The sequence below is a fragment of the Lissotriton vulgaris genome, chromosome 7, assembly GCF_964263255.1.
Source record: "Lissotriton vulgaris chromosome 7, aLisVul1.2, whole genome shotgun sequence".
Lineage (NCBI taxonomy): Eukaryota > Metazoa > Chordata > Amphibia > Caudata > Salamandridae > Lissotriton > Lissotriton vulgaris.
In genome coordinates, this window is record NC_141695.1 from 854,714,178 (window position 1) to 854,737,196 (window position 23,019).

General features: G+C 47.0%; 1 protein-coding gene across 1 annotated transcript in view; it reads left to right on the forward strand.

The window, feature by feature from the left end:
- LOC147702566 (hepatitis A virus cellular receptor 2 homolog) overlaps positions 1–23,019 on the forward strand; it is a 117,023-nt gene that overhangs the window by 40,504 nt on the left and 53,500 nt on the right. Inside the window, exon 2 of the mRNA XM_086929421.1 lies at positions 12,473–12,528. Coding sequence (XP_086785547.1) covers positions 12,473–12,528 — 56 coding nt within the window. The remainder of the gene's footprint in view (positions 1–12,472; positions 12,529–23,019) is intronic.

A 23,019-nucleotide genomic window follows, 5' to 3' on the forward strand; every position in this document is an offset into this window, starting at 1 on the left:
AGGCCCGACAGCCGGCCAAACTCAGACAGCAGATCCATCGCTCCAACCAATGCCTCCGAGGTGTCAGCTAGGTACAGGAGCAAGTCATCCGCGTATAGCGATATAAAATGCCACTGCCCGCCACTAGCTATCCCCGCGTATCGGTCACCTGATCTCGCATGGACCGCCAAGGGTTCCATCGCCAGGGCAAACAATAGGGGGGAGAGAGAACATCCCTGTCGTGTTCCCCTGCCCACTGGGTACGCCGCAGACACCAGGCCGCCCAATCGTACTCTCGCCGTCGCCGAGGTATATAAGACCCTCGTCCACCTCCGAAACCCCTCACCCACGCCAAACCTCTCTAGCACTCCATCCAGGAAAGGCCATTCCAAGCTAACAAAGGCCTTCTCGATGTCCACGGACAGAACCGCCGGTGCTCCCTCCCTATCCAAGATGGCGTCCATTATTCCCACCAGGCGGCGGATATTGAGCGCCGTGCTCCTCGTGGGTATGAACCCGGCCTGATCCCTGTGTACCAGACCCGTCATGTGCGGGGCCAGCCTGGTGGCCAGGATTCGGCTCAGGATCTTATAATCCACCGTCAGCATGGACAGCGGGCGGTAAGACCTCACATCCGCGGCATCCCGGCCAGGCTTAAGAAGCGGTACAATCAAGGCCTCCCGCATGGACCCAGGCAATGCCCCCGTCTCGAAGGCTTCCGTATACACCACCAGCAGCCTGGGCGCCAGGCTATCCACATATTGTTGATAGAATTCAATTGGCAGTCCGTCCACCCCGGGCGTCTTGTTGCGGGCCATATGTTTGATGGCCACCCGTATTTCCGTGAGCGTGATCGGGCTACCCAGCTCCCTCACGTCGTCCTCGTCCAGGACCGGGAGCTGCCTCTCCCCCAGGTATTCCGCGATGTCCTGAACCCCCACTCCCAGCTGACTCCGGTATAGTTCCTCATAGTACCCCCTAAATCGTTCCAATACCGCTGCCTGGGAGTACACCATCTCTCCCTGCGCATTATTAATGCCGAGAATCGGGCAGCCCCTAAGTTCCGGGTTAGCTAATCTGGCCAAGAGGGTACCCACCTTGTCCCTTTCTGTGTGTGCCCTGATGATGTACTGCCTATAATCATAGCACCTCAAACGTTCCATCTCGGTGGCAACCACTTCCTTCGCCTCCAACAACTGGGCCTGTAGACCTGGCCTAGCCGGCCTGCGGCGCTCCAAGTCCCTCAAAGTTTCTTCCGCTTTCATTAGGTCATTCAGCACCGTCGTACGAGCATTCGAGAACCTACCCAAACACACCCCTCTCACCACCACTTTCATCGCATCCCATTCAATAGACCTACTCGCAGCCGTGCCCTCATTCACTCCAAAATAACTATCAATGCCTTGCCGAACTGCATCGCCGAACACAGAGTCCTCTAGCGTCTCCGGCCGAAGCCGCCATGTTGGTATCACTGAGCGCTCTCTCTGCCACTGAATGTGCACCAATAAGGGGTTATGATCGGATATAGTCCTAGCCAGGTACTCCGCATGGGTAATCAATGGGGCCAGGGATCCCCCGCAAAGCACCGAATCGATCCTGACATGTAGATCATGGAGAGCGGAATAAAAGGAATAATCCCTGGTTCCCCTGTGCCGCTCCCTCCAGACATCCAGCAACCCCCATCGTTCCTGCCAGTCCTTCCTGTGCGCGGCCAGCCTGCGCACTGGAGAGTCTACTAGGGGGGGATGGGACCTGTCCAGAGCAACATCCGTAATCGAGTTGAAGTCCCCCCCTAACACTATCGGACCCGCCAGGAAAGAGGCCAAGGACCCCGAGAGACTATCAAAGTATCGGCCTTGGTCAGTGTTCGGTGCATAGACACAGCAGAAAACCACATCCCGTCCATATAACCTCCCCTCCACCGCCACAAACCTGCCATCCGGATCTACTACTTGATTCAGCACTTGAAAGGGTATCCCCGCCCTCACCCAGATCAACACCCCCCTGGCATACGCTGAGTAAGTGGTGCCAAACACCTGGCCCCGCCATCTTTTCTGCAAGGCAGCGCACTCTTTTTTGGTGAGATGAGTCTCCTGGAGCATAGCAATCTGAACCCCCCTGCGTACCAGATATGCATGTACTTTGTGACGTTTCACCATGGTCCGCAGCCCCCGGACATTCCACGTTAGGCATTTCAGGTTAGGTAATGTCCCCATTCCAACTTCGTACAGTCCGAATCAAATAACAAAGGTCCATGGCCCCCCCATTGCAGTTGCCCCCCCCCGAACATTCCCAAAACTGAAACACTTCCCAAACCCCACTCCCCAGGACAGAGCACACGAACCCAATGGCCGCCCCCATCCAAACCTTGAACCAACTTCTCACACTCTTACCCTGTGGTCTCCACCACAGTCGACCTTAAGGGCCCAAGGGGGGTGAGTCGCCGCCGACCCCAGCTAGCGGAGCCCGCACCCCGCACCTTCATCCCCTCCAAAGCACACAGCTCCCCCTCCCGGCAACCCGCCCTCCATCAACAGGATATCACCCTACCATGAAGTCCCGATCTAGTCCCAGTTCTATCTCAGCCGCAGAAAATACCATCCGATGTCTGTGGGGTCACTATCGGCCCCTTCGAGCTTTCCGCCTCTGAAAGTTCCTCTCCTGTTCTGCTGCCTTCCCCTCCCGAGTCCGTTCCTGCCCGTTCACTGTCCTGTTGCGACCCTGTAATGGCCGCCGTCGCTGCGAGCGCACCCCTCTTCTCCGCCGCCCTTTGAGCCTCCCGTTTCTCCCGCTGGCGCCTGTTGCGGGATCTGATGCGTTGTGACTGCCTCACCCGGGGCTGCTTGGGTTGGTCTCGCCTACTTTGGTGTGATCTGTCCGTCCCCGCTCTATACGACTCGAGCCATTGCCAAACTTCGTCCGGAGTCTGGAAGAAGTGCGTAGTGCCGTCCATAATGATCCGCAGCTTGGCCGGGTAGAGCAAGGAGTACTGGATGCCTTCCTCCCTGAGCTCCTTCTTCACAGCGAGGAACGATGCCCTGTTCTTTTGGACCGCTTGAGTGTAATCCGGGAAGATCGTTACCTTACTGTTCTCCACCTCATACGGGCCCGAGTTCCTGGCCCGCTGGATGAGAAGATCCCGGTCCTTGTAGTGGAGGAGCCGCACCACCATCGGTCGGGGGGGGCGGCCAGGCCCCGGCGGGCGAGCAGGCACCCGGTGAGCTCGCTCCAGAGTGAAAAAAGGAGTAAGCCCCTCCGGTGCCACCACAGTGCGGAACCAGTTCTCCATGTAGGCCACCGCATCCTCCCCCTCAATCCGTTCCGGCAGGCCTACGACCCGCACGTTGTTCCGTCTATGTAGTGCTTATACTTGTCCACAATACCCTCACTCCTGTTTCCGTAAAGCAATTGTAATGGCACAACCTACAACCTACCTATATAGATGATTTATAGGTCCATTCAAGCTTGAGATTTAAAAAAGTTCACATTATTATATTGAATTGCTAACCCTTATTGTGCTACCACACATATAAATAGTTTCCCTTTCTTAGTCGTTATGGCAATCGAAATTGCACCGCATAGTCGCGCGGCACTCCTTCGTCATTTGATACAATATGGAGTGCCTGATGCAGGTATTGCGCTTATTTTTGTGGTTGGTGCCAACGTAGAGTTCCAATTTAAAATTTTCTACTCTTGGGTTACCTTTGGGGCTGTGGATGGGGATGATAACTTATTCCATTCATATAGTCACACAGCAATACCTGTAGCATATCGGCCATATACAACACTTGAAGTTCTCATTTTGGCATGGCAGCATTATATTTGGTTTTATGGTGCCCTCCCCTACACAATGACTCCGGTCCCTTTAGCCCTTCCTCGATCGCAGGGGTACACACCGCATCCACGTTATCTAATTGTCCCGGTGGATGAATTGCATGTTTTACATACCTGCTTAGTAGAGGTACAGCGGGCTTTAGTCCAATACGTTTACTGCATTCTCCAGGTGGGGGCACCTGGGGTTGAGGCACAACTAGCTGGACCTGTCGGGATGTCAATTAGTCCGGTCATGGTTAAATACGGTTATGGGCAAGCGTCCCCAGAATAAGGACGATTTATCTTAATGGCTTGCTGAGAAATTTGACCAGTTGGAAGCTGTGTTTCCTAATACTATGCCTGTGGAAAAACACAGGATACTATTAGTTTGCAGAAAGACTTAATACCAGAGGTAACTGATTGTGAAAATATGGGTATAGTATTTGCAGCAGTGTATGCAAAGTGCTTCGGCACACCTTCTATGACTGTCCTGGCCTCCGTGATCAAGCGTGTTCAGGATGAGCATGGTCCAGATGCGGCAGTTGAGTTGGGAATGAGGCTTGTCTGAGTGTTTGACGTAGTTGCTGATCTCATCTCATCCTTGCGAATGTAAAGAGAGATGCGGTTAACTTTCAAGTGTCTAATGCTTTACGCCTTGTCCCGGATGCCGCGAAACCCTGTGAGTTACCGAAAATTATTGCAGAGGCATATAAAACCAATGGTCGCACTATTTGGGTTTCAAGCCTTTTGCTAAAACAGTAGCACAACCGCAAACTCAGACGGTGCAGTCTAATAAAGACGACCATCCAGTTTTTCCGAAAAAGAACTGGAAAAATAAAAAGCAGGGGAAGCAACATGAGAAACAAGGGTCGCGTGCTGCGTCACCAATACCTGAAACTACTGAGCGCACTTATGATTTGTGCGACCGCGCGAGAATTAGATCTGATGGATTTCAGGTCTCCGATCAGAGTTCTCCATGTTCCTCACAGGAAACACCAGGCTCACAAGCTGGTGGAGGAAATCGCCAGGATCGCGTTAGAGGTCGAGGTGCCCGCAAGGACGGAGCACCCATTTCTGAAATTCTAGAACAATTAGAGTATCAAGGAAGGATTGAGATGTGTGTCACCGATGAATAACCCTCTTTTTACTGTGACCAAACCCGATGGGTCGTACCGCCTAGTTTTGGATTAGCGACATTGAACTCTCAATGTTGAACATGTGCGGTACAAAATACCCATAGTTCTGCCCTCGTAGACAGTCCGAGAAAAAGGTTTAAAACCACACTCAACGTTTCCAATGGCTTTTATAGTCATAACCTGTCCTCAATAAGTAGTCAATGGACAGCCTTTACTTCCGGCACCAAACAAAAACAATTCAAAAGATTGGCCATCTGCTACAAGAACAGCCCAGGCGTTTTTGCTGCATGCGTCGCCTCTTTGTTAGACGACATAGACCCTGATGCGTACTCTACCTTGATGATATTTATCTCACGGACGACAAATTATGGCCGCATCTTTGTCACGTGGACCGCATCATAGTTTTGTTTGCGGATTACGGTTACAAATTTTACTTTGCAAAGTCACACATAGCAGAGTACACAGTGTTGTTTCTGGGCTATGAGCTCAACAGTGAAGGTAGAGGCTGGAGCCTCAATTCTTAGAGAAATGTGCATGTTTGCGTTCTCGAACAACCCTGAAAAAATTACAATCTTTGCTGGGATTTTTGACCTTCGGTCAAACTTACATTCCCGAATATGCCCAGCGTATCAAGCCGCTATATGACTTGATACAACCAACCTTTGCAAAAGCCTGCTGGCTTCCGGAATATTCAGCTATACTGCAATCTTTGCAGTCTGATCTTCTTGAATCTAAATACTTGTTAACACATGATAACCACACAAACCTGGTCATAAGAATTATGTCAGGCGCAGTGGGTTTTACATACTTGACATTAAATAAATGAGACACAGTACCTGTTGCTTACAAGTCACATTTGTACACTTTGGCTGAAATGCGATTTTCAACAGTTGAAAAAATCTTGACACCGGTCCAGATGTTGATCCTGAGGGAACGCGCACTGGCGCAAGGAAAACGCATGTTGGTTGTTACACTGTATCCTGAGCTCTAGGCAGTGACGAAAGCCAGTGTACCAAATTCAAAAGCTTTACATCCTCGTTGGATACAAAAGACTACTTCGCTGACATCTCCTGATGTCACATTTATCTCTGATTCCTTATTGCAAACACAGGAGTTCTTACAGTATGAATGTGTTCATCCTGCTCCTCTGTCTATGCGCCTACTTTAGGATTACCATTGTATCATTTACACCGACGGTTCAGCGCAACCGGCGACTGGATCTAAACAATCTTATTCAGCAGCCTTCGCTATGGTGGCCGGTATCATGGTGAATGGTGAATTCAAGTCCAATGTCGTGCACACACAGGCATAAGGAGACTGTATCACCTAGTTGGCAGAGCTACGTGCCCTGGTGCTTGCACTGGAGTTTGCTGATCCACATTTGACAGCTTTGATTGTAAGTGACTCGTACTACTGTGTTCAGTCCTTCAACGACAAATTATTCTTTTGGACTCAGAATGACTATTGTGATTCCAAAGGTAGCACAATCAAGCATAAAATGCATTTTTGGTTCAAGTCTCAGATCTTAAAGAACGTCTGCCTCTCACACAATTCATACTCTTCATTACCAGCGTGTAGGAGTAAACGCTATTGGCAACAGTTTGACTGACGAAGCAGCTAAAACAGCAGTATCCACATACACAGTTGCAGCAGTTACAAGATCCAGGGGTAAGATTGATGATGACATTTTAGAAGTGATAGCAGCCACAGAGAAGGGAGGTAATTACCCAAAAGGTTTCCCTTCTAAATACTCTTATAATTTAAGTCCCAATAAAGTTCTCTATGTGAGAATAAATGACATCGGTGACAGGTTGATTCCCAACATGGACCGCAGACGTTCATTGATAATAACCGCACACGAAGGCATGAGCCGGCTCATGCAGGCGTTTCGGCGACTGTTTCTATCTTACAGCAACATTACTGGTGGTGTGGATTGTATAAACAAACCTGTGACTATGTGCTTTCTTGTGACATTTGTCAGCAGATTAAACCTTCTACTGCTGTGCGCCCGCCACAAACTCACCTGTACATGTCTAATAAACCCTTCGGTTGTGTTTATTTAGATCACTGCAGTCCATTTTCTGCAGATACTGCGTATACGTTTATCTTAGTTGCAGTTGATTTGTGCACACGCTTTCTATGGGTCTGGCCACAACGTGGTGCTGACGCATGAACTGTCATCAGGGATTTGCATGCCTGTGTGGGAATTTTTGCATGTGGCACCTTCCATTCTGACCGGGGTCCAGCGTTCGCCTCTAAGGCGTACAAGGAAGCCATGGGGTCATTGGGGGTGCAAGTCAAATTTTCATCTCCATACAGGCCTGAGGGCAATTCAGTTGTGGAGCGAATGAACCGTAACTTAAAGCAATCCTTGACAGCTAGAGTTTTAGGTACTGGCAGGAACTGGTTTGCCCATTTGTATAGCATACAACTTGTACTTAATAATCTCCCTAGAAGATTCTGACCCCATACGAAATGCTCTTTGGCATAAAAATGTTTGTCCCTGACCTTGATGGTCTCGACATGGTAGCGACAGCCGCAGCCTTTGAAGTAGATCATAATTCTGCTGTATTACAGAACCTAAAAGAGACTTGTGACAGTCTTGCAAAGGACCACTTGCCCTGCGCCACAGAAGCTGCACTAAAGATTCCGGTAGTTGGCTGGCTACCTAGAGTTGGAGACCTGGTCCGTGAGAAGGTGGAGAGCAAGAAAGAGTTTGGCCCCTCTTATCGTGCACCAGTTCCAGTGCTTGATGTGAAGGGTACTCGTACAGTCATTTTACCACTACTTCCTGGTCGCAAGGATAACAGATACATCTCGGTGGACAATGCCAAATTACAGCGAATGGCCGATTCTTCTTAGTATGACTCCAGCTGTTTCCTGCCCAGCAATGTTAAGGAATTCTGTCTTGGACTCAACGAACAACATCAGGCCTGACATTGCCATTAAGATGCCTACTGTTACCAAATCCATTGTTGAATCCTCCGGCTTGCAGTCCACATGAAGATACGGAGTATCTGTTTCCCTCTGATGTGCCATTGCCTGGTTTGCAAACAGATTAAATTAACCAGTCACGTTTTTTTTTACACTGACTCCACAACATTGAGTTCCCCCTCATAATTTTTCCTTTTTGTTACCTGGTTTAAACACAATTTTTTTGTTCCACCTTGGACTTATATCTGGTTGGTACCCATTGCCATTTTCTTGTTCATGTCGATTAGATTTGTGACATTCTTTTTCCTACTCAATGGTCACTACCTTACTGAAGGCTCTGCTGTAAAGGTGATTGATGGAACTTTGGCACCCCACTCTTCTTCGCACATCATGAAATGAGACCAGACTTTTGTCAACATCTCTGCCTGGCCAGTTTTGGATGGAAATGTTTGGGATGCTGTAAAGTTTCAAATTCATGGACCTACAGAGGCGGTTAATGTCACAAATGTATCGTGTTTCAATGGAGGATGTAGTGAAACAAAACGTAAGCTCTGATGATTGGGACGTTCAAGCCGTACAGTCTTTATTTTCTGATTAAAAGTATTATGCTGCTGTTGATGCTGAAGATTTGTATTTGAATCCTGCTAATTATGCTGATTTATTTTGATACCAGCATTATGGCCATCATTTCCTGCATAAAGCTAACACATTTAGAAATATGGTTAATTATACACAATGGGAACATTGCCCAGCCCCCGCCCAGCTTTTTCAAAAACCCTTTTGAAAAAATGTACATACTTCACTGATTTTTATAAATCCAATCCTGATTCATTTATTTTGAAATTAATTCTACATCCAATTCTAAAGTAAGGCTCACCCACACAAAATTACAATATTCCAAATCTTTTATAGATCAATTGGCTATTGGCGGCTATGAGCCATGGAAAGAAACTGTCGATCTTAAATCTGTTGTGGGTTCTAGACCCTGGCAGGTACAGGGCACAGAAGCTTTACATCGAGCGTGCCTTATCCCTAACCAAATGCTGTTTTTAAACAGTTCAAATTATCAAACAACCTTTTTTGGGTTGGCCACTTCAAAACAAATGAATGCCCCTAATATTCCTAATCTGTATGCTTACTACACCTGGAATAATCATGAAGATATGACCCTTGATGAGTTGCAGTCATTGATTGCAAATGCATCTTTTAATGTTTCTGCCTTAGACCCCATGGGTTGATTGGTTTGGCAAACAAATTCTGACTCCCGCCAACACCGTCTCCTTTCGGTATTCACAAAAGGCATTTAGGAGTAGTAAAGTTAGGATTCCTAACTTTACTACTCCTAATTACCTTTTGTGAATACCGAAAGTTGTAAAGTTCGAATTTTTCTCAGTTTACTTTTGTGAATTGGGCCCTATATCTTCAGTCCTCAACTTTGCAACAAGGAAGGGCAATAAACCTTGGCTGACGATGTTAAAAATGTATCAATTTAAATGTGTCTCGGTCACCTCCTACGGGAGCAACATCTAGGGCTACATTGACAATTCAACATTACAAACTATTGAAAATAAATGTATGCGACGCCTATTGTCTCTGCTGCAGGGGATTCCCGCTTTTATAGCACAGGAGGAGCAGGGCCAAAGATATTTATCAGATGTCTTACAACTGCGTCCTTTTCTCCTGTGGCTTTTAGCCTGGGGGGCGGAGGAAACAGAGCTTATTCAAACTGTAATCAGAAACTGGTTGAGTTACATTAAAACCACTTTTAGAGATCTTGGGAGACTTGAGTTATTTTAAACCTCCGAAATTACATTCAAGGGAGACTTGTTATGAACTAAACCCTCATTTCTTGTGAGAAAGCAAGAAGATAGAGAACAACGTGAGCTGACTTAGCCTACTGTGCCGTCCTATGTAATGTTGAAAACTGTGAAGTTTACTGACCCAGTACTGAATGTTTGTTTCAGTTAATAGTCATCGTTTTTTATTAACTAAGTTTAGAATGAATTTCATTCATTGTTTCCTGGAAGTTCCAAAGGACTGGACAAGTATTTCCCTGCTACATTCATGTGGATGTGATGATATCTTGATAAAACATACAATGCGTTTTATGGTATTTTGTTCATTTTATAAGAAACTTCGCAAATTATTTTTTTATCCCCTTTCTCAAAGGAAAAAGAAAACAGAGACGTTAGACCTGCCTTATGTATTTACAGATTTTATTCAATGAATGTACCTGTTACCATGTGGCATGTTTTCTAAAAGGCTGTGAAAATGAGATTGTTGCTCGATGTTTAATCACTTGTTTTTAAACGTTATTTGTTCTTTTATAGTTTTTATTATAAAACAGATGAAAGATTATTCTGATTCTGACGTTCAACCAACCCCTGCTAGGTGGACCCCATCTTCGATGTAGTACCCTGGGACCTGCAGGTTGTCCAGCCTGTGTCTGACAAGCTCCCAGCCCATGCTCATGCAAAGCCTATTCATTGCCATGTTCACCTGCCTTTGAACCCATCCACAGCCCTGTAACCCGCTGCTTCCCTTCAGCTGAACCTTGGCATGAGCTCGGAACATACAACGCAGTTAGGTCCAATAATCACATCTATTGCTTTCTTCTCTGTTTTCATTGCCGCTAGCAGTTGGCCTCGCCTAAGGGTCATGAGGTCAATACCCCATACCATCAGAGGTAAAACTAGCCCCTCAGGTCTACAGCGCTTTGCTGGTAGACTTTTTGTTGTCAGGAGTAGCAGACCGCACATCACGCTAGACCTACCAAACCACTTGACCTGTGTGTTCGCCAGCGACACCCCTTTGAACGTTCACCCTCATTCTGTGCATGGTTGCGCTCATGTCGCGAATTAATTCCTGTCTAGCCACACCGTCTTTTCATCCTGCGGGTCACCTTCGAAAGTTAAACAGATGTCAACAGTAGCCATCCTGGCATTGCTCTTGTAAACACTGGCTTTCTACATGCCTAACCTCAAAAGGGCTTCTCTGCAGTCCATGCTAGGCTGATGTGGTAGCTACCTCTATTATGAAGGAGTGTCTGCCAAACTGCATATGCACCACCCAAACCCTTGGCTTGCCTTACACATTGCTGCCGTGAATTGGTGTTTACTCAGGAAGATACTATTTGCATGTATGAATAGGAGCCGGCTGCCCAGTGGCCTAAAAGCCCGGTATGCCCTCATTAAGCCCACTGGGCAATATTCGACTGCCTCTATACATTCCAAATAGAACAAACATTTGCAATGCAACAGGTCTCGTCACATTTGTGAAAGCTAGAGCTCTTGCTGTTGAAAATGACAATGTTTTTTTACTTTTCTTTTTTGTGTGCAGTGCAGTGATGATATTTGCATAGCACTAATGCCATTCATATGACCTTGCAGCGCTGGAGAACCACAAAATGGGAAATAGGTTATGTTATTGGTTTGCAAATGTTATTGTTTTGAATTTCAACTTTATTACTGTTTTGGTACTGCATTAATACTTTACACTTTGCACTATTTTTTCTAATTTGGCTTGGGAATTTTATGGTTTTGCATTTCAACTTTATACTGTTTTGGTACTGCATAAATACTTTACACGTTGCCTTAAGTTAAGCCTGTCTGCTCAGTGCCCTACCCAGTGGTGTAATAAAACTTGAGGGGGCCCCCTGAAAAGATCATGGAGGAGGCCCTCATGCTCAGACCCAGGCAGGAGCTCTGGGGCCAGCCACCCGTGCACAGTGCCAGAGGGAGCCCACTGCAGCTTGGGGATGTCCTTGTACCCCTGGGGCTGCGGCGGCTTTTGTTACCTCACTGGCCATAGCTAACATGGGGTGACGCTCAGGTTAATTTAGGGACTTTTAGAGTTCACCATGACAAGGGGTGTGAATATTCCTTGGGTTAGGTAGTAACCCACCTCAAATAATAATCCAATTTCTTGGCTATGGACAGCATTTAACGAAGGCTCTAGTGGTTATTTCTACAAGAACCGCATTTAAGATTTTGTTCATCCTGTTGGGGAAGGCTATTAGAGAGAAGCCATGTTTTTGGCACACCCATTTTCTGCTTCATATACAGTGCTTTGGAAGCAAGATACTTCTGATGCTAAATACATGTTTTGCTGTTGAAGAGGGATAATGTGTATCAGTACTGTAGCACACCTGTAAATCTACATACATCTACATGTGCTTTATTATGCCTCATATAGAGACCACGAGACAGGCAGACAGGCCATAAGGTGTCTAAAGACTCAAACCCAGAGACAGACAGGCATCAAACTAACTGAAGATAAACACCACAACACATGGCTTCTGTGACAGATCTCTACCTTGACAGAACGTTTGTAGACTCAAGAAAAACAACCCCCAACATATAGCCCCTAATTCTAATGCAAGGCATCAAGTGTAGACTGACCTGAAGTCAGACAGACAGGCTTCATGTCAAACACACCCTGAAACTGAGACAGACAGGAGCAAGCCATACAAGACAGCAGGAAACACACATGGATATACTTACAGCTCCTGAAACAGGCACACATATACCACTACACTAAACCCCCTGCATGCCCTTTACAGTGTGACATCTTTGGCTAATAGCTCATATTCTTCCCCTGCTGTTTTGCAGATTTGGAGCCTGTCCCAGTACCCAAGAAGCAAGTCAGTGAAATCAGACCAGGTAATGTTTATGAAGCCTCAGCATCTCTGGTGGAAGAACTGCTGATTCAGATAATGTGTATAAAATTCCAGCATCTAAAGTGTGTAGGAGCCTTTGATCACAGGTAGTATGCTGGTCTGTTACTGGTAATCCGAAGGCTGTGTGCAGCGGGTTTGGCTACGCTACAACAGGTTGGGCACAGTTCGCCTAAGGGGTTGGACATATGTTCAACTTTTAATATGATCAAGAACCTCAGAAATGTCTTGAAAAAAATTAAGGTGAGCTTATAGTTAGGGGTTGAAAAGAGATGTGAACTGATGTTTACAAAATGAACCCCCCCTCAAATTTGCCAGTTATTGATTAGTGAACCAACTATAACTTGCTCACCTGCCATGCACTGGTTATGACAGCATACATTACCCCACATATTGCATGTACAATGAGATCGTTGATGACATCACTGTGAGAAGTTGGCCTGGCATATGATGTACACTATTCTAGTGGGCACCTTGCACCAGTCCAAATGACCCTTATTGATGGTAGGTTTAAAGTCAACCTTTATAGAAAGCTATCCTAGTGGTAGCTGTGGAGAGCAGCCTTCAGGCTAAGACTTAGAGGCGAGTTAAGCAAGTTGTTTTACCAGTATTTAATCTCTTGAATGACCACATGAAAGTACACCACACAAGGTATATATTAAATATATCTATTTATTCTAAACACAATCCCTCTGGTCTCTTTATGAGGCTAGAGGTAAAAGTACAATACAAGGAACTTAATTAGCATATGCTAAGTTGCACAGTATACGTTTTGCCCTAGGGTCCTCACAAACCATATACTAAAATAGTGGAGTCAGGGAAAACATATGTCTGTACTGTTGTAGAACTTGTCTGCAAGCAATCAGTTTGCTGCTGATCAGTGAGGCTGCCTGCCAAGGCTACACTATCTACTGATCCATCATCAGGGTTCTGAGAGAGCAGGTCTGGGAGAGGGTCACTCTCTTCCTCCTGTCCTTCATCAGTAGCCATGAGCAAACCCATGTCTGCCCTCTCAACATATGGTTTCAGTCTGTTGACATGAAGCACCCTAAGGGGGCTCCTGGAAGTTCATAGGTCTACCAAATAGGTAACCTCACCCTTCTGTTCAACAATAGTGTGGGGTCCACTCCACTTGTCTTGAAGAGCTGCTGGGGCCACAGGCTCCACCACCCACACTTTCTGTCCAGGCTGGTAAACAGTCAGCACAGCCTTTTGGTCATGCCAGGCTTTCTGTAATTCCTGGCTAGCCTCAAAGTTTTTATTTGCCTTTTTCATGTACTCGGCCATCCTGTAGCGGAGACCAAGTACATAGTCCACAATATCCTGTTTAGGGGGTTTGAGAGGTAACTCCCATCCCCCTTTCACCAGACAAAAGTGGGCCTCTGACAGGGTGCCCAAACAGAAGTTCAAATGGGCTGTAGCCAACCCCCCTCTGAGGAACCTTCCTGTATGCAAACAAAAGGCAGGGTAGCAGGATATCCCATCTCCGCTGGAGCTTTTCTGGGAGACCCTTAGTCATACCCTTTAAGGTCTTGTTAAATCGTTCAACTAGACCATTACACTGTGGATGAGAGGTTGTGGTGAACTTTTAGTTCACTCCACACTCCGTCCACATTGCAGTTTAGTAGCTAGAATAAAGTTTGCACCTCTGTCTGATACTACCTCCTTAGGGAAACCCACTCTTGAGAAAACTCCCAGGATGACTCTTGCCACAACAGGTGCTGTAGTGGTCCTAAGGAGAATAGCTTCTGGGTACCTGGTGGCATGATCCACTACCAACAGGATAAACATGTGCCCAGATGCTGTTTGGGGATCCATTGGTCCAACAATGTCAATCCCTACATGTTGAAAGGGAACCCCCACCACAGGTAGTGGTATTAGGGGGGGCCTTTGTAGTGCCACCTGCTTTACCACTGGCTTGGCAGGTGACACAGGAGCCACAAAACTCCTTGGTGTCTTCTGACATGTGAGGCCAGTGAAAGTGAGGGACGATTCTGTCCCAAGTCTTGTTCTGGCCAAGATGTCCTGCTAGGGTAATATCATGCCCTAGTCTTGGGGTCTCTACTCTCTGAATACATGAGTTCATCATCCCAGTAGATCTTATGGGTGCCACTAGTATTCCCAGGAGCCTCAGCAGCAGCTTGCTATCTGAGGGGTTCAAGAGAAGGGTAGTCCAACTGTGCCTGACTCAGATCTGCCCTGGAAGGGCCCCCTGACCCCAGACACTCAACCTGATCAGGTTCAAGCTCCTCTGGGACAGTTCCTTCTTCAGGCTCACAATCAGCTTCCTCAGAAGGCTGATCCTCACTCTGAGTCAAGGGGGAAGGCACTGCCTTAACCCTACTGCTCCTTTTCCTGGTAGGCAACTGGTCCATTATTCCAGAATCCAGTGCCTGTTCAGTGTTAGACTTTTTTACCTGTGACCTAGTCACTGCAAGGACATGTGCTGAGATTCCTAACATTTTTTTTTTTTTAAGACCTTTATTGTTAGTATCGCCGATCGTCAACATAGATAGATCTTGCATTTCCACATTATGGTACAAAAGAAAAAAAAACACTGAAGGCCCCGAAGGTCTATACTCAAGGGGTACTGTACACAGCCAGAGTGCCGGCATCCCGGAGGCCCGGCGGCGTGAAGTGGTGGAATCAAGTCAGCACATACTAGGCATATCTCTCCCTACATGCCATTAGCAGCTCAATTGGACAGTCGGCATTCGTACAATGCAAATATAACATTGCGGTCTTATAACAAAAATAAACAAGTAAGAAAACTACCCCTAAACATCCCCAAGTCCCTCCCCGTTTGCTCTCGAGTGTAATCGTGGATTCCCTACCAACCTCCCTATGCTAACAATGTTGGTTGCGCCCTCAGTGTGTGTCATGACTTCCCTCCACCCAAGTCGCCCCCTATTCCACGTCCCACCCAGCCCGCCTCCCTTGTGTAGTGTACGTCTACCCCTTCCACCCTCTCCTAAACTCAAATCTTCAGTCCTCCCCACGTGGCAGGTGTCCCACTTCTAAATCGTTGTCCACCTCCCGTGCCTGGTGCTCGTCAACGTCTGACGTGTCAGAGCTGTCCTCCCCCCCCTTGTGTAGGTGTTCCTTATAAAGGTCCCAGAAGGATTTCGGCCTGCTTTTGGGCGGCAGCAATTCGCTGTACAATTCCGTTTGGGTGCAGCAGTATTGCAAGTCCCTAAGCCACCTCGTTTTGGTAGGGAGTGGTCCACGCATCCAGCAAGCCGCTACTACTCTTCTGGCTAATAACTTTGCCATATCCACCATCCTGCGCAACGAAGGGGCCAGCGGTTTGGAGAAGCCAAGTAGTGCTAGTGCCGGGGACCTTTGCAGCGGCTCCCCCAGAATCCTGTCCAGTTCCGCAAATACCTCCTCCCAGAAGGACCACACCCCCGGGCAGAGCCAGGCCAAATGAAAGAAATCAGCGACCCGGGCTCGACAGCGCTCACACTCCGAGGATGTGCGAAGGCCGTAGCGATGTAGGCGCTCGGGGGTGTAGTACACCCGCTGCAGGTACTTAAAATGCACCAGTCGGTGCCTGCCGTTCAGAGAAACTCTGCGAGTATTGGCGCAGCAATAGCGCCACATAGCATCGTCTATGGGGACTTGGAGATCAGTTTCCCACGCTGCTCTAGCGGCAGAGGTTGGCAATGTTTGGTGCGACACCCCTAATTTGTTGACCTGTGAAACCAGTCTGGTAGGCGTTTTAGTCCTAATAACATATGTCAATTCAGGGATCTCCTCAGGTTCCTCCAACGTGGGGCCCAGTATTTCCCGGCAGGCTGATCGGAGCCTATGGTACTGGAATCTCTGCAGCAATGAGGGGCCCGGGGTAATGGGGGGGAGTTGTTCCCAGGTTTTCAGGGTACCGTCCAAGAACAAGTCCTCCATTGTTACTATGCCAAGGGCTTTTAAGGCCTCTATCACGCCTTTTTCGTTAAGCGGGTCTAGCCATAGGGCCCAGGCCACCGGCATCCGTGGAGAGTACATCAGTTCACAGCCTCGCTCCCTCGTCAGAGCGTGCCAAGCGTGGTTGGTCGCCTTAAGTGAGTCCATCTGCCCGACTGCTCGGTCCGCAGGGAGGCAGATCGTGACAGGCAGGAGATTCCTAACATTTCTGCATGAGTCCTAAGCTCCACCTCAGATCAGGCTGAAGTTTCCAGGTCATTGCAAAGAAAGCATTCAATAGGAAGGTCTGCACTGTTCACAACCTTCTTAAGGTCAGGTACCCCTCCCCAGGAGAAATTAACAACTGCCATACTATAGGTGGTACTAACATTGCGAGCATTGGTTACTTGGTAAGTCTCTCCAAGTATGACTTGTCCAGGGTCCACAAAGTCAGGTATCACCATTGTGACACTAGCCCCTGTGTCTTTGTAGGCCTGAACCTTTTTCTCATTGTTTAAAGGAGTTTGTCTGTACTTGCCCAGGTTACTGGGACTCACAGAGGAGGACATGTCCATGCCTCCATCACATATCAAAACAGTTTGAGTTGGTACTCTGACTAGGCCAGAGTCCATCTCAGTTCCCAGGATTAACCCTACAACACCCTTCTGTTGAGAACCACCACTTGTAGCTGAACTAGGGGGAACAGTTGCCTTAGGGGCAATGGTGGCTGGAGCTGTCTCCTTTTTGGTGCACTCACTGGTCCAGTGAGTATTATTTTTACAAGCTTTGCACCAGGGTTTCTTTGTGCCTTCTTTCTTTTTAGTTTGGGGACCCCCACCATTAGAAGCTTTTTGGGGACCTTGTGAAAACTTCTGGTCTTTACCTTTCTCCCCACCCTTTTGATCCTGCTTTTTCTGGTCACCACCTTGGTTGTGTACCTACTGCTTCACTCTGGTTCTGACCCATTTGTCGTCCTTCTTTCCCAATTCTTGGGGAGAGGTCAGATCAGCGTCAATCAGGTGCTGATGCAACAACTGGTTCTGACAATTATTAAGATTCTGTTCTCTCATGATTAGATTATACAATCCTGTATAGTCACACACTTTACTGCCCAGTAATCAGCCTTCCATAGCCTTAGTAGCACAATCTACAAAGTCAATGCAGTCCTGAGTCTGTGACTTCTGGGTATCTCTGAACTGCAACCTATACTGTTCAGTGGTTAGGCCAAACCCATCTATCAGAGCACTCTTCAGGACATCGTAATTGTCAGCATCCTTTTCTCTTACAGTGAGGAGCTTTTCTCTACCTTTGTCTGCAAAGGAGTGCCACAAGATTGCTGCTCACTGCTCCTGGGGTACCTGCTGTACTTTGCAGGCCCTCTCCAGTGCAGTAATCCATTTTTGGATGTCATCCCCTGACTGATAGGGGGACAATCTTGTTTAGGTTTCTATGGTCATGAGACCTATCCCTACCACTAGGGATGTTGCTGCCACAATGGGACTCTAGTCCCATCTTTTTTCTCTCTCTTTCAAGAGCTAGAGTCTCTTTTTCTAAGGCTACTTCTTGTCTCCTTATTCTAAGCTTGGCTTCTCTCATCCTAGCTTCATGCTCCTTCTGTTCAAGTGAGGTATTCCTCCTTTGAGCAGAGGTAGAGGACTCTATTGATGCATTAGAATGAATGGATTCATCTGAAGGAGATCTATCTCTTCTAGGTACACCACCAACCCTACCTGGGGGGACAAAGGTAGGCCCACGGTGGCCCTCTCCATCTCCAGGTATGACTGGATTCTCCAGGTCTAGACCATTGTCTAGTTCCTGGTCTTTCTCATCTCGAGAGACCTGTGGAAGTGATTCCTCAGTGTTCTCTCCCTCTGAGGTACTAACCCCATTACTATCCTGTGGAGGATTTGATGCCTTCATAAAGTCATCAAGCAACAGCACCTCTACGAGGCGGTTGGTATTGGGATTTTGCCCTGGATTTAACTTTCTCATGGCACACAAAGTCCTTAACTCCTGGAAAGGAAAGGTGGCATATTTAGATGTCTGTCCTTGACTGACATCTGGCAGAGACCCACTAGATCCAGCCTTTAAAGCCATGACTAGTGTGGTGTGGTGTGTGCACCTACCTACACTACTTGGTTTCCTACTAAACCTCCCTAGTAGTTGTAGTCAGGGTGTGCTAAGCCCTTACCACCTACAACTGCTAAGTTCAGTAGAACTTTTGTATTATAAGCTTGATTTATATGTACCTACTGATACCTTAAGTGATTTTTTAAATGCTATTCTCAAAATTATCTGGTAAAACAATGCAAGCTGTGATCTCACACACCGAACACCAATGTGAGAAGTTGGCCTGGCATATGATGTCCACTATTCTAGTGGGAACCTTGCACCAGTCCAAACGACCCTTATTGATGGTAGGTTAAAGTCAACCTTTATAGAAAGCTATCCTAGTGGTATATATGTGGTAGTGGTGTATATGTATTTATTCTAAACACAACCGCTCTGGTCACTTTATGAGGCTAGAGGTAAAAGTACAATACAAGGAACTTAATTAGCATATGATAAGTTGCACAGTATAAGTTTTGCCCTAGGGACCTCACAAACCATATACTAAAATAGTGGTATAAGAATCATGTGCGAGTTAGAAAGCAGGCCTAGGGCCTGTAGAACCATTGGGGCAACTAGGAACCACCCAAGGTTAGGACGCAGGAGACTCAAGGGGACGAGTGCAGAGTCTAAACACAGCGGCAAATCACCATTGACTTTCTATGGAAAACGAACAAGTTACAATTTTAAACATTAAGGACACTTAGGGGTGAACTTCGATGGAACCCTTTTAGACTTAGAGACTTCGAGAGTCAAGACCAACGGGAGCACCGGAGTACTCGAGTTACCTCACCCACGGAAGCCGGGTGCATAGGTGTCTTTTCGTTGTCGATTCCAATAGAGAGCTTCGAAGAAGAAATGCTGCAGGCAACCAGAGGAAAAGTGTCCGGGTGGATCGGAGATCTGAACAACCTGGGGCAGAGGGGACAGAGTCTGGGTCACATGCCAGTGACCAGGATGCCTACAGGAAGATGCCAGCCAATGTCGGGTATTTTTAGGTGAAAGAGGTGAAGCTTGACTCTTCAGCCATAAAGGCCAGGAGGCGTCAACAATGAGCAGGAGCTGGTTTCGAGCTGTCCCACGAAGTATTTCGAGTGCTGCAGTGTCAGAATCTGGATTGGATTCAACAAGCCTTGGCAACAGCAACCCATGCAAGATGACAAGATTGGCTTCGGTGCAGAAAAGCAAGGTCTGAGGGACTCCTCCTTTGGAGAGGAATGAACCACATCCGGAGCAACCAGGTAATCTCAAGAAACAAAAGATTGTCCTTTGTGGGGACCCACTAGCCAATGGACTAGAGATTGCGAAGGAGCCTCGAGCGGAAATGCACAAAGCTGGCCCACGGAACACTCGTGGAGTGAAGGGCTCTGAGCTTCGGTGCAAAAGGTGCTCGGGCAGGGGCTTCAAAATACCCAATGCACCACTTCAGGAAACTTCGTTAAGTAGGTGCAGTTGCTAGGGTTGGACTGGCTGTTGCTGGCACCGGGCAATCCCCCGGTGCACTGCACGGTTGGGGGCTGGTTTTGGGCCCCTGGGGGCATTTTGCCTACAGGGCTGTTTTTGCAGCATAGCTGCAAAATCGGCCCTGTAACAAAATCATACAAAAACCGGCCCTGGCAAAGAGCACAGTCAAACCAACGATGGATGCCATGCCACGGAGCCGGCAGAGACCACTTTGAACGCATTGGAGAACAAGGACAGCTTATTGGGACTGATCCACCAGTGCGCGAGTTTCCATATAAGTGATATACCAGGAACAAAGAAAAATAATGAACAGATAATCTGGAGCTAAATTGGACCCTACTAGTGAGACATTGAAGGAATCTATAGAGAACACAGAAAATTAAATCTTTTGCCCTGAAGAAGTCTGTAAAGGACGAAAGGCGTTGGCTACGGTTACGGTCTGTTTTTATTCGAAGAAAAAAATTATGGAATAAAGAATATACTACAAACAACTCCGCTAAATCTCCATCATCTGCATTGAATAAGTTCTGTTAATACATGGAATGATTGTTGTTATTTGAGCTATAATCGCAATCAAGTGTGCTGGACCAATGTATACCGCTTCTCAATACTTGTTCAAACAATTGTGGTCTTAAATCGGGTGCACTAACTGCCGGTGCAGCGTTAAGGGAAACAGACCACAGGTTCCCAAATCTAATTTCTCCAAAAAGGACACGGCACTCCCAGAGGCTTAAAACCTGCATTTATTAGCACAGCACTTGACCAGCAATGCACACCATGACGCGTTTCGACAAGTTTGTCTTTTTCAAGTGGTGATCATTGTTTAATTCAATTACCAAGTCTTAACTATCTTTTCAAAGCATTGTGGGAATTATAGTATTGTTGTTAACAACATTTAATGCACAGTGCAACTTTTTTATAATACATCCACAATGCACCAGTCATATCCTTGCACTGTATCATGTTCGCCTCCGGACCCTTTCCACACAGACTCAGGCTGCATCGTTGTCATCAAACATAAAAGGGCATCTGTTCGCCATTGTGACAAGCCTGTCCTTTTAATGGGAGTCACGCATGGTGTATTAGAAGTTTGACAAATGTCCATCATCTTCTAAGGTAAGGTACCCACGCAGGGGCATAGTATCCCCTTGCCGATTCCACACTGTGTCAAAACACTGGGCACCGCCGCTTCTCAATACTTGTTCAAACAATTGTGTTCTTAAAGCGGCGCTCACTAACTGCTGGTGCAGCGTTAAGGGAAACAGACCTCAGGCGCCCAAATGTAAGTTCTCCAACAAGGACGCTGCACTCCCAGAGGCTCAAAATCTGTATTTATTAACACAGCACTTGACCAGCAAAATATATATATAGGTTACAGGGACGTTATAGTTAGGTTGACCTTTACCTACACAAAACCATAGAAATTCAGCAGTTATAGTTATACTTTTGTTAAGAAACTATTACTCATGGCCTAAAGTTACTTAACAGCACAAGTTGTAGTTTCTTCAGATAAGTATAACTATAAGTATAAATATAACTGCAGGATTTATATGGTTTTGTGTGGGTAAAAAGTTAACCTGACTATAATGTCCCTGTAACATTCATTCTTTTCAGTGAATTTCTATGTTTTTTAATGTAAAGTAATATATATTTACTGTACATTAATACAACCACTGCCGTGCATGACCATAGGTGTGCCACGATGGCCTGTGGCAAATCTCCCCCCGCACGCATCCAACCCCATACTGCACATGGCCTTTGGATGTGCATGGCAGGATATGGTGTGTGAGTGGGTAAGGTTTTTTTTCCATGTGGGGCTTCTGATCCGCAGGTATCAGCAGATCCTAGATTTGTGCTGCAAAACAATTTGGGACAATTTCCTGCCCATCAGGGGTCCTTTGGGGTCAGGATACCTGTTCCATGACCCCTTATGTGTTTTGACACTTTATTTTTCTCTCCCATGGGCCAAGCGACAAAAAATTAAACAACAGGGGGTGGTGATGGACAGAGTTTCTGAATTAAGCAGAATACTCTCACCCAGCCAAGAGATCAGGGCTTAATCCAACACCGTTTTTTAGCTCACTGCACCATCCCAGCTAAGAACCTGGCTATATGGAAATTAGTCTGTCCCTGGCCCAGTGTATCATGGGAACAGGGCAAACCAAACTACCAAGCCAGTTCCTTCACTGGGAAGGAAACAAGCTACCGGGGACGGGTTTCTGGCATTTCAGCCGTCTTCGGCCCGGCTTGCTTGAATCCTGATGGTGGTATGAGCTAGGGACTCACGCCAGAGTATACCCTTCCACGCTTATGGTGGACAAAATAATTAAACAACAGGGGGTGGTGATGGACAGAGTTTCTGAATTAAGCAGAATACTCTCACCCAGTCAAGAGATCAGGGCTTAATCCAACACCCTTTTTTAGCTCACTGCACCATCCCAGCTAAGAACCTGGCTATATGCAAATTAGTCTGTCCCTGGCCCAGTGTATCATGGGAACAGGGCAAACCAAACTACCAAGCCAATTCCTTCACTGGGAAGGAAACAAGCTACCGGGGACCGGTTTCTGGCATTTCAGCCGTCTTCGGCCCGGCTTGCTTGAATCCTGATGGTGCAATGAGCTAGGGACTCATGTCTGAGTATACCCTTCCACGCTTATGGTGGACAAAATAATTAAACAACAGGGGGTGGTGATGGACAGAGTTTCTGAATTAAGCAAAATACTCTCACCCAGTCAAGAGATCAGGGCTTAATCCAACACCGTTTTTTAGCTCACTGCACCATCCCAGATAAGAACCTGGCTATATGCAAATTAGTCTGTCCCTGGCCCAGTGTATCATGGGAACAGGGCAAACCAAACTACCAAGCCAATTCCTTCACTGGGAAGGACACAAGCTACCGGGGACCGGTTTCTGGCATTTCAGCCGTCTTCGGCCCGGCTTGCTTGAATCCTGATGGTGCAATGAGCTAGGGACTCACGTCTGAGTATACTCTTCCACGCTTATGG